The 12,809-nt window shown below is 37.6% G+C and overlaps 1 protein-coding gene across 2 annotated transcripts in view; it reads right to left on the bottom strand.

The window, feature by feature from the left end:
• Nucleotides 1–376: 376 nt before the first annotated feature.
• The window catches only part of ESYT2 (extended synaptotagmin 2), an 87,392-nt gene continuing 74,959 nt past the window's right edge, over nucleotides 377–12,809 (bottom strand). For both annotated transcript variants that reach the window (XM_086614634.1, XM_086614633.1), the window contains 9 exons: nucleotides 12,014–12,088; nucleotides 10,088–10,174; nucleotides 9,317–9,466; nucleotides 7,880–8,268; nucleotides 5,541–5,639; nucleotides 5,174–5,305; nucleotides 3,688–3,793; nucleotides 2,667–2,716; nucleotides 377–2,545 (listed from right to left, as the gene is read on the bottom strand). In XM_086614634.1, coding sequence (XP_086470760.1) covers nucleotides 2,500–2,545; nucleotides 2,667–2,716; nucleotides 3,688–3,793; nucleotides 5,174–5,305; nucleotides 5,541–5,639; nucleotides 7,880–8,268; nucleotides 9,317–9,466; nucleotides 10,088–10,174; nucleotides 12,014–12,088 — 1,134 coding nt within the window. In that variant the 3' untranslated portion in view covers nucleotides 377–2,499. The remainder of the gene's footprint in view (nucleotides 2,546–2,666; nucleotides 2,717–3,687; nucleotides 3,794–5,173; nucleotides 5,306–5,540; nucleotides 5,640–7,879; nucleotides 8,269–9,316; nucleotides 9,467–10,087; nucleotides 10,175–12,013; nucleotides 12,089–12,809) is intronic.

Genomic DNA, 12,809 nt, shown 5'->3' on the forward strand with positions numbered 1-12,809 from the left:
CAATTCAAGCTCAAATTTTATATTCCTAAATGGGAACTAGGCTCTCTTAAGAACCTATCCCTAATTTTAGGTGGTCAACTACTTTGGAAACCTGTCCTATATACTTTATTCAGTTGCTCACTTTGTGCTGTCATCTCACATTTACCCAATAACCACATTTTTTTTCCCCTCTCAAGACTTTAGAAGACAAAACGTACACTGTTTTCATTTCAGTGCAGAGTCTTCTAGCATCTGTCCCCAGACTTCACTTACAACTTGAAACACTGAATCAGTTTAAGAGCCCGTTTGTTGGCTATGGATCAAACTCTGGAGAGTCGCTGGCCAAGATGTATAGCAAGAGTCCTCCTACCTCAGGCTGAACCAAGGCAAAAGACAATTATGCTGAACTGCTGCACTTAAACCTTCTTTATTTAGATTAGATTTCACTTGCTGCATTTTCATTGCATTAACAATAATCCTCTGTCCTTCCATTCTTAACACTTCAATGGAGAACTAGCAAAGAAAATATGTATTTCATAATATATTACATTTTATATGAACAGATGAGTGTGCATATGTATAGATACTCATACATTCTAATATAGAGTGAAGCCTTCAAATGGAAATGTTTCCTTACAAAGAAATCTTTCTATTGCCCAGTCCATCAGAAAGTAACAGCAGCAAAATTTACCATGTAAGTTTGTTTGCTAAATTGTCTTGTACGAAATGTGGCAATATGAAGGCCAACACTGTACAGTGGTGTATGTGTGCGTGTCACACACATCTATGACAGCTGTTCATGATAAACTGAATTTAGACAAACTGAAATGAGTCAATTCTTAAACTTGAAAAAGACAAAAAGCTACATCTATGGTAGGCACTTTGGTACATCTAGTAATGTAGGCATATTCTACATCTAGAATTAAGGTTCTGTCAGTAATCTTACAATAAAGCTAATTTCAGGAGTTTATTAATCTGTTTTAAAATTCTTTCTTGGCTGAGTGACCATTCTAGAATCTTAGCTAAATAATATACTTTGTCTGTCTAATTGCATACTTATCCAAGAATGAGGGCATTGGCTCTGAAAGAGCTGAACTGTCCTCTTGGATTCTTAATGCACGTTTTTGTAACAGTCTGAGAAAACTTACCAGAAAAAGAAATATCAGTTCTGAATACAAAAAAGTTCCGCATAATTCATAAAACCAGAGTTGTGAGCGCAGCTTTTAGGCTGATACTCTCACTTCAACTTTCAACTGTACTTTCATCAGTTTGTGCTAATTTTATCACTGCTGTAGCCTTGCAGCAGACTATGGCAATGCTTCAGCAGAATGCCATTATTTCTCCAGAAACCTGTGTGAACCACGGAAGTGCATTTTCTTCATGCACCAAACACACTAAGTAGCAATGAAGCAACTGTAAAGACAGTTTCAACTCAGTTTTACACTTTCTTACCTACTGGTGTTCCATTTGAGTATTACAGAAAGTATAGCATCATACACTATTTAGCTCAGTATTGAATAATAAAAGTAACATATGTCTTGCACGTATGCACACTATATGAACTTCCATTGCAAGCTGATCTGCATACCTTATAAATCAGTGAAACATGGCAGTAAGGACAGTTCTAAGTCGTTAGAGATGTTGTTTATAATACAGAAAAATGCATGTCCTCATACCTTCAAAAGGTCACATTCCTTTAGAATACAGGAATAAATAAAATCCAAGTGAACCTGTATAATAAAACTGTACTTTTTGTGTTGTTTACTCCATTAAAAGAAAATTCAGATTTAGAAACTGTGACTCATGGACCTCATCCTCTATATATACAATATTTATAGAATTCTCATTTTTGTTTATAATATTCTATAGCATGATTTTCCAATAATACATCTATATATAAATATTAAAATGTTAATGTTTTGTGCATTTTAAAGTTAGCCACACTAGGCCAGAAACACAATAAAGTAAAAATGTTTTTCTGCAGTCTGTTTTTGAAGAATATCACAAAATGATTAAGACCATTGTGCTGCAAAGACAAAAGAGATTCATCTGAAGAAGTTAACATGCATTTAGAAGAAAATATCTATATCCTTTATGTAATTTTCTTCTGAATTCAAACCAGCATGAAAGAATTATAAAAAAATAGCATATATTTACATGGTACAGTATACCTTGGTGAGATATAAAACAAGGCAGGAAAACAGCAGAACATGATCTTTTAACTTTCTAATAGGTACAGCCATCATAAAGATCAATTTAAACACAAAAGGTTATTTTACTGTACTATTGCACATTACAGTAACACATAAAATTGTTTAGCAAAATAAAATACAAAGTTTAACAACGAGAAAGGCTACGTCTGCATAAAATGACCAAGTGTTATAAAATTATTGGGGATGTGTCTAAGAACTAAATCAGTAAAGCTATAAAAATAATATTGGTACATCTGTGAAAATGACGCTTCAAAAATATATAAAGGTTGGCAAAATTATGCATGGAGAATTCCCAATATCCATGGGCCTAACTTGCACCATGTGGCCTTGTACCATCTTCTGTTAAATCATACCTGAAAATTAAAAAAACAAAGGAAATTTTTTTTACGTTTAGCATGTACTATTAAATGTATTACTAACACACCAGTTATTAGTATGCAGTATTATTATTAATGAAGGATATATCATACTTACCACTGGGTCCAGCCTTTAGCAAGTTCTTCAGATGCCAGAGGTATTAATAGCTGTGGAAAGTTAAATTAGCAATCAGTGCATTATGTGTGCCTTTCATTCTGTCTTTTAAAAAACAAATCTGACGATCCTGTAAACTACAGTACAGTCACTGCCATCGATAACCAATATATTTTACATTCTTGTCAGCACAGCTATTTGCTTGACTTGCGGTAAAGTTTCAAGTCGCTGTTTTTGACCTAAAAATCTATATGCTTTAGTGACATGGTCCCACGGCACCTCACAGGCTTAAATTCTGAACATGGCATATGTTGGCAATGGCAATCAGCTGATGTGTTTATGCCAACAACCTTCCTGGTAAACAGGAAAATTAAGAACCTCGTTCTCCATGAACTGACCATGATTCTGGTATCTCTCATCCTCCTTACAGAGCTCGAACACAACAATTTGCAAGGGTGTAGGAGTTTACTATTCCTTTTTGCATGCTCCAAATCACACATGTAGGAAACAGTATGGCTTAATGAGAGCTTATAGAAGAGGGAAGTGGTAAAACACAACAGCTGGTTTCAGCACTGGGAATACCTCCAGTAACAGTTCTTTCTCATGGATTTTACGATCTGGAATTTTAATTACTAAATGTACATTTGTTCTGTGTGCTTCTCTCAGTACTCTTGCTTGTCTTTCCAGTTTTGTCTGAACATTCTCTGAGATATTACCCGTTTCCTATTGGTTATTTTCATTCTCTGACTGTGTGATTCATGTCTGACATGCAGGTTTCTTTTGTTGCTGCAAGCCTCAGAACTTACCGTTCTCTAGGTGAGATTACTGCCTCATCTTTTGATGCCTGTCTCTGCAGTTGGTTTCTTTTCCTTACTGAAGTTTGACATTTAAGCCATCTGTAAGTTTTAAAAGCTTTGTACCTGAATCAGGTGCTTCAGTCAACATTAAGCAGCTCGTATCAGAAGAGGATTTTAGTCATATAATAACATGCTGAATTAACAGAATTTGCTTATTGTCAACTTACTTTGCCAAGCAGCCCTTTATCTTTGGACAAGAAACCACCACTGTTCTTCACTGCTACATCTAGTGTTCTTCTCTGTACTTCAGGCAGGGAAACACTGAAATCAAATCTGACAGGCAAAGTAATGCTTTAGAGAGGATTTTGTACCTGAAGTGCGAGTTCAATTCCTACAGCTAAACAACAATCCAAATCCTAACTAAACCATCTCCCTCCCAAACAAAAAAAAGAGGTCTGAGAGAAATGAAGAAAAATATTCCAATGTTTTGCCTAAGATTTTTCTCCAATACTATGATCAATATCAACATCAAATGTCTGAGACTTCTGTTACCTTTGGTCTCTAGAAGCCACTGGTAAAAAAACCCAAAACAAACAAACAAACAAGACCAAGCAAAGAAAAGGTCAACCACTAACTCTACAGAGAGGAGAAGGAGAAATCCTACTATCTTGACAGCTCAGTATCACTATTCTCCAAAAGGGAAAGACTGGCCAGTCTTACTGATCCTCAGTCCTCCACAACCAGAGTTTCTTTTCTTTCCTTGCACACCAAGAAAACCTACCAACTTTTAAAGGAAGAACACATTTTGTTTGCTAGGTCTGAAACTTGCAGAGAGTGAGGGCAAGATTATACCACAATCTACATCTATTTGTCACTACAGTTCTTAAACAGCTTTATTGCTTTGCAATACATTTTACTTGGAAAGACACAGTAAGACAAATCTATTACCCGGAATAAACAGGAGAGAGTTGCAATACCAGGAAAACCTACCAGAGCCTCTTACAGATTTCCCTTAGACAGAATGGATTGAAGTGTTTTTTTCCCAAAATTAAATTTCTGTCTGTACAGAAAGGTCATCTTTACTTATAAGTGTTGGGTGAGGGAAAACAGGATACATGTGTGAGGGAAACTGACATCAGAAAGCTGAGTGGAAAGACAAGGACTTTTATGCAATACAATGTTGCACAAGCTTGCACAACTTCCAGCCTATGGGCCAGGATATAACCTACGAGGAAATTTCCTGACTCCCTGGCTGCTGAGAAGTGCCAGCAAGTAGACTGACGGAGCAATGTGAACATGCACAGACACTGGCTGGCCAGTCCTACTGAGGACGCAGTGGCTGTCAGCCAGGCAGCCTGGCAGAATCGACATGCTTCCTGGCATGCATCAGCATTGCCCAGCTAAAAAGCACTCATGTTCTGGCCACCTGCCAGAAGAGTGCACGCTGCTTCTTAGCTACCAGCACAAAGGGGATGGATGTAACTGATAAGGCAGAAAATGAGAGGAGTGGCTGGTAACAGAGTAAGAAGGGCTACAGCGGTAACAGGGAATAGAAGATGGGAAGAGCTACTATAGAAGAGAAAGGTATAACCAAGTCTGGTGGTGACAACTAAGAGTTTCACCAGATCATCCATTCAGGTAACCTAAGAAACCTTGATTTGACAGCTTTGAAATTACATCATCTGTAACTACTACACATAGTTTAGAACATACATTTGATCAAACACTGGGTTTAATGTCTTCTTTGATACGTGTGTTTTTCTTCTTCCCGATCGTCTCTTATCAGGCAATAAATACATTCGCACATACGGATCGGATCCTTCTTCTGAAAATGCTATTAGATTTCTGTGACCAGTGAAAAACAAGGAAAAACACTTAGAAAATACATGAGACATGGCTGAATATAAGTGCCTACACAGAGCGTAGCTCTATGTGATTTTGTATTTACACATAATTACAATCAGTATGTTTTAAAAATAACAAAGATCATCCAGACAACCCATTTAAGAGGATAAGTCAGGATATGACAAAGGCTACAAAGAAACCTGTGCAGAAATGAAGTTTAGTATTTTATGCTCACCTGCAGGAATGCACTACCACAATCAGTTTGTTTCTTTGTGAACTATGACGAATTGTTAGCTGAATCTGTCCTAATGGAGACTGCCCCAGAGTTGTTCCACTGCAGGAAAAAGGAGAACAATATGCTTAGTTTTTAAAACACACGTTTAAAGTAAGACCTAACTGAAATATATGCTGAATAGTCTTCCCAGAAATCATGGATTATCCATTTAACTTTTCCCTAGACCAATGTGAAAGAAAAGCACGTATTAGCATGTGAGCATTTCTTCATCAGTTTCTTGTACTTCAGTTCCTTGTTCTACAGCTCTACTCTCCAAAATAAGTCAGATATTCTTGTCAGTTTAGAGGTCAGCTACTCTTCAGTACTTTGAAAACCATTATCACTAAAGAACTTGCTTACTCTAAAACAAAAATCAAAGCAGTATCTGGGAAATTGGAAAGAATAACGGTGCAAACTGCAATGAAAACCTTAACGATTTGCCACTCCTTACCTATGGCCAGGAATCAACTAGAAGATCAACTCATTCTTTTCTAAATTCTCTAACACAGAAATACAAATATTCTTGGCTTAAAATAGTGACACTTAAACCCACTTACTGCCTTAAAAGCTCAAATCACAGTATAAACACAGCCATTTTACTCTTCTGTCGCTCATGCCACATTGTAAATTGATTCTAATCTCATTTTCACTTACAAATACAAGTCATGCTTAAATAAAAAGCAAGCACCATGAATAAGAATTTCCATTTTAAAGAATGGCAAATATTTGCAGAGTTCCCTCACGTTTATAAAATGCTGATTTTAGTTTGTGTAAACTGACTACGAGTATTTTCCATTTCACAGTATACGGCATGCTCAGCATTCCTCAACCACCTAAAGGCTGTCTTAACCTCAAGGCAAAGGCATGCCTCTTTCCTGAAGAGCTACTGCAAAATGATGGCAGAATGTTCCAACAAAATTCCCAAATCATCCCAAAACTAGAATGAAGCATTTCAGTTCAGTATTTTCTTAGCTAAAACTAAAAAACACCAACAAAACAGAGCACCTAAAAACATGGGGCCTGCAATAAAAGACCTCCTTAGCTGTGGCTTTGCCACTCTCGTCAAATGAGAAAGTGTAAAATTTCTGTACTAAATAAGAAGTAGTATTTTGACATTTATCATAATTAAAAAATTCTGACACAGTTTTGGGCCAGAAGAGAGACTGACAAACTGAAAACAAGACAGCAGAGGACCACAAAAATAATTAGGGGACTGGAGCACATTGGCAGATGGGGAAGGAAATGGGATCGTACAAATGCAAGAGAAGGCCAGCAGCAGATCCAGTTGCAGTCTTTCACTACTTAAAACAGACACCACAGAGAAGACCAAGTCAGACTCCTCATGCCTGTGCACAGTAAAAGAACAAGAGGCCACAATCAAGTTGCAGCAAGATAAATTCCAACTGGAAACAAGGAAAAAACATTTTCACAGTGGAGTGGTTAAGCACCGGAATTGCTGAGAAAGTTTGAATATCTCCAGGGATGGAGAGTCTATAAAACTTGTTTGGACAAGGCCCAAGAAACCTGATCTAACTTTGAAGTGGGATTTGCTTTGAGCAGAGGGCTGGCCAACCTCCAAAGGTTTCTTGATTCTACGAACTCTGACAGAGAAAAAGATTAATTGGTTCAATCTCTTACAAATAAAAAATTAAAATCTTTCCAACTTAGATTCACAGAGAAGCTACATGAATAGGGAACTAATGGTTTCCATTCTCCTATTCAGAGCAGAATGGCTGCTCAGCTATCTTTACCGGTAAGTACAGCTGCCTGTTGAGGCAAGTAAAAAAAAATTAGAGAATTTCAGAAAGCATGGCTGCAGCAATCCTCATTAATTGAATAGTAACTGACTATTCATTTAACATTCCTTAGAGTCAGTCATCCCTCTGAGCAATTTAAAAAGACTATCTATATCCAGCTTAATTGGCTTAATATTGATGCTAATAGGATGCAGTGGTGAAACAGGCAACTATTGCCATGAAAGTGATTAATGTATCAAAAAATATTCTTCCATCTTGCCATCGCACTCTTTTCAGCACTATGCAGTGTAGCTAGGAGAACAAGGTGGACTTTACCTTGCAGATCATCGCAATGGTAAAGGTACCTTCTAACTGCAGAATCTAACTCAGGTACTGTGAGGAAGCAGAAAATCACAATGACTGATTTTCAAATGCCAGGCTTAAACTACAACAGGAGCAATTATTACTGAAATGCAAACTAAGCACTCTTTCCTTGGCTGCACTGACGACATTTTTGAAAGATCGACTTAGATGTATTGCACAAACAAGTAATTAACATCGTACTTTTCAAGCTGTCGTAGTCTTTGCCGCAGCTCCTGTGTGGCGATAGGCAGGGATATGTCTGAGGCTATGCTAGGAGTGGGTTCCTTGACTGAGAGGTGGCTGGGAGAATAAGAGAAGTTAGAGGCATGAAGACTGGAGGAACTTCGGCTGAGATCTGCTGGCCACTGAGGGCTGGCATTGGGAGGTTGACTTTTTTCAGCTGTATCAGTCTTTTTATCACTATCAGTCACTGGGGAAGCTGGAGCAGGTTTGTTTGAATCAGGTGGTGGTGAGACAGGAACCTGAGGCTTAAAAGATGATTTCCTTGCATCTTTGGAAAGAGATGGCCTTTTTACTTGGGCTGAGTGTTGATGATCTGGAGATCTTGCTTGCTTTTCAAGAGAAAGGACCTAAATACAGTAAAAATACATATAATATTACTATTTTCCAGTTTAAAAAACAGGAACAAATTTGTTTCTACAGGAGCACTGGTTGGTGACAAGTTGTTAAGTTCAGACACTAATGTAGGACCAAAAAAATTCACACTTATACTCATTCACTCTACAAAAGGAAACCTTTTGCACAGCAAAACACAGCTCCATCTTCTTTGTGGCAACTGCAGTAACGATAAAACCATGTGAAATTCTCCACTCATTTAGAATTATTCTCCTCATTATTCTCTTCCCATACTCTACGCACTTCTGGTGCAAGTGTTATTTACTTTGTGGCTCTAGCCACCTGGAAAGCTATTCTATAATTTTTTACTTCTAATCTTTTGAAATTTAATCCTGCATTGCAAATCCTTCTCACTCATTGCCCTTACTTTCTTTTTTATAGGTTGTTTTCATTTATTAATGACAAGTAAGCAAGAAAGTGCATTAGAAGAGAGCAAATAACAGAAGTTTGACAGTGTTTGCAAAGCTGAACGCTGCCTTATTAAACTACATCATTTAGCTGGGGAAAAAGACAAACCAACTTTCAGGCATGCAAGTTTCATCTTCAAAACTCTGAAGTGCTTGAAAGTTGGTCTGAATTTCTCTAGTACTATGAAGGTACTTCCTTTCCTTATAAACGTTACTCTTTTTAAACCATCATAACCTCAATTCCATTTCTGTAAAATAAAGGTGATTTCAAGGATCTGTAGCCTATTGAGTCATAAGAAACTTGAAGGAACTCAGATTCCAAACATGATTTCCGAACCTAAGACCACGGGGAACCCCAGTCTTAATTAATGCAGCTGATTACTGTTTCGTTCGGAGAATTTTCTGGTTTTGAAATAGAATGTGTATGAATTAGAGATTATCTTTGTGTACTTGATAGCACTGCCACAACTAAGGACACCTGGTATTGTGACACCCAAGGAAATGTACTATCTTCTTGATAAAGCAAGAAGACTGGAAGTCACGACAGTCTTAAATATACTTTCAGATATTTATAATGGAAAAAGTTTTAGAGTACCCTGAGTGCAATCTTCATGTTTATAGTGCTGTTTGGACCAGAGTTGCTCAGGTGGAACCGCTGATGCATAGTTAAATCTTCACTCTCCAGCAACTGGCTTAGAGGCAGTTTCAAGTTCCCCAAAGAACACTGGTGCTGTTCGTCCCTTACCTGAAGGAACACAGAAGCTGTCATTTTGTATCATCTGGTTTGTAAGAATTCAGAGAAAGAAAAGGAAATGACAGTTCTCTTTGAAAACAAAAAATCCAAACAACGTCGAATGTAGTGTGTTCATAAACCAAATTTCCCTGATCATAAGATTACTTTACATGGAAGAAGGAAACAGCAAATACACTCAATGCCTACATTTCTTCATCCCCATCTTCTACAGCAAAAGCAAGATAGAAAACTAACCATCACACCTACGTCTCCCTGACCCTGGATCAAATAACTACATGGTTTCCAAACGGTCTGTGTGAAAATGAATTCCCACAACTGTTAGAGGAATAGTAACTGGGACAGCACCCATTTACACTTCAGTTTCGTTTTTGTTTTTGTTTTTCAAGTAAGACAATCTGTTCTTCTGGTGAGAGACTGGTTATAGTCTTTCCTTCTTTTAGTGGTAAATGCAAATAAACATTTCATAGCCTGGTCTTAAAAACCACTTTAAGTGTAATTTTAACAGTGTTCATAATACATTCAGTCTCATTTTGTAACAGTCTGTAATGTCTGAGTGTGACTACTGAAATGTCTTAGAAAAGAAAGGTATCTAAAGAGACTGAGACAACATACCTCAACTTCAAGATCTTGTCTTTTGGGATTGTGTACAAAGAAAGTAAAGTTTTCCTCCCATACTGGTTCATTGGTCTTGTACCGAATCTGAAGTTAGAGAACAGGATGCATACAAATAATAAAACATTTTTGCTTAATAAAGTCAGTGTCAAGAGTTGAGTATATTTTTCATTTTGGCTGTGCAAAATTAATGTCTGAAACTTGACATATTTAAACAAGAGTCAAGTGGGATCTACCCAAGGCATATATATATACACGCTACACAGGACATGTAATAGAATATGTTTTGCATTAAAGTTGCTGTATGAAAGGTAAAACTTCTGCTAAAGAACCTTCACTTCACACCAGCCTATGAACAAACGCAAGGTCTTCAGACTGGCACATTCTTCTCACGCTTCCCCACAAGGGCTGAACTAACTCAATGAAACTCCTAGAAACTAGTATTTTTCTTTCTAATCTCCAAGTATCCAAGTGGAAGATTTCACTGCCAAATCTCACACTGCTTTCAGCAACCCACTGGGGGGAGTCGGAGGAAAAGAGAAAAAAGCGCTCATTAGAAAAGGTATCTCCAGGAACAACGGACTTGAATTTCTATCTCCATTCTCTAATAACTTTCAAAATTAAGACTGTATATAAGATCTGATTAAGGTTTTGTGACAATTTTTGACAGGATATGAAGAAGCTGAATTAGATGTTCTCTCCTTTTGGCTCACTGACACTTTTACTTTAAAAAAAAACAACATAAAACACACTCATATTGCACATATCTACCTATCTTGGTATCACTTCACTGTTGCTATTTTATTTTAAAGAGCTGTTGGAATGCACAGAGGTTAGCTATGGATAAGATGACAGGTATGATGAATGCCTTGGGTCAAAAATCATCGGGATCACCATCAAGATCGATCGCATGGCAGGCATCTGTGCAGACCATCCAATTAGGAAAAAAGACGGACAACACCTTCTTCAGATGACTCAAAGCTGTCTCAGGTCTGCAGAACCAGGTTCTGACTGAGAGCTTCAACTACTCTAATGTCTTCTAGGAAAGCAGCACAGAGGTGCACAAGCAATTTAAGAGTTTGTGCTAGGAAGACACACCCTCTTGTGTTATGGTCGTTCTCAGTCACTGGATGTGTTGACTAGGAGTGGTGTTCTTCTGAATCTACAACTTACAAATGAGGAATATTGGTTAGCAGATGTGACTATCAACAGCAGCTGTGGCTATAGTGACCATAAGATCACAGAGCTTAAGATCCTAAGGGGCATGAGGAAAAGAAATAGCAGAATAAAAGCTCTGGACTTCAGAAAAGCAGATTTTAACTCGCTCTAGGAACTATTAGAAGGGATTCCATGAGCGCCTACCTTGGAAGGCAAAGGAGCTCAGGAGTGCTAGAGGACAGCCTTCTCAAAGCACAGAAGTGTTCATACCTCAAAGCAGAAAAAGCGGCAGACATAACAACAAAGTAGCCTGGCTAAAATACGAGCTCCTGAGGGCTACACAGCACTTTGGCTCATCTAAGGCCATAGTTAAACAGAAGGTTCAAGCAGATGATCTTCAGCGGTCTCTTTTGACCCTAGCATTTCTGGAACTCTGTGATTCTGTGGATTTCCAAATCTCAATCAGTACTTTGAAGCCTGCTGTCTGCCTACAGTATTATTTATATAATCACTACTGTAGGAGTCCCAGCTGCAGATCAAAACCTACTGAGGAAAGACATCTACGAATAGTTAAAAATCTGGTCTCTACTCACAGGCAGTTTAAATTGAGTAAGCACCCATTCAGTCCTTGGCTTCTTGTTGGCAATTTCAGTTCTGGTGGTAACTGTTAGTGCAGTGGACACGCTCAATGGCTTGACAGCCAATGCTGGGCACATAGAGCCACCAAATGTTTGCACGCAGAGCCAAGTATGAAGAGTAGGAACTTACCTTACTTTCCTGTGCCTTGTGTCCAACTGACAGCAAAACAAGTGGGTTGGGATTGCTGTTTATTTTCTTTCCTGACTGGTAGAGAAAAAGCAAAAACTTTGCCTTCAGAATAAAGTAAAACCTCATTCCTCTGAAACGTAAATATTTGTTTGCATCTTAAAAATACAGATCGTATGCATTCTACTATATGCTTATCTATTACTCTCAGTATTTTATTCAACAGGCTTGAATGGCAGACTGGCGAGTTAACTTGTGAACACATAAACAGGAAGGCATCCAACTACCCAAATACACTGAAGCAAAATGCTACAAATAAGCAGGAGTTTTAGACTCCTTTCTGTTTTTTTCAAATTAAATTGGTAATGTGCAAATTCTTAGCCTTTAATGAGCATTACATTGCCCAAAGCTAATGAAGCATAGTTAAAACTGCAAAATGAATATTGCATGCAGATGGGAGATATGGAGAAAGCACAAAATCAGGAGGCTTATTTTATCTACATTGCAGTAGTAGTATTAAACTGGATGTAATATCAGAACACTGATATTCCCTCCTTTTCAGTTTGGGGAGAAAGAAGATGCACTATAATGTACCTGATGTATATTTCTACAGTTTACCAAAAACTCTTTAATAGAGAATCAACCATCTGCCATATCTGAGCCTTGCTCACCAGGTGTATAGCATTACATCAAACTGTGAAAATAAACATCAGTTTAGAAACAAATTACATACACAAAGGAACATTCCCAACTACATGTTTCTTTAATTAACCTAACAAAAATTTAAGTCAGAAAGAAA

This window comes from Tauraco erythrolophus, chromosome 7, assembly GCF_009769465.1.
Source record: "Tauraco erythrolophus isolate bTauEry1 chromosome 7, bTauEry1.pri, whole genome shotgun sequence".
Classification (NCBI taxonomy): Eukaryota; Metazoa; Chordata; class Aves; order Musophagiformes; family Musophagidae; genus Tauraco; species Tauraco erythrolophus.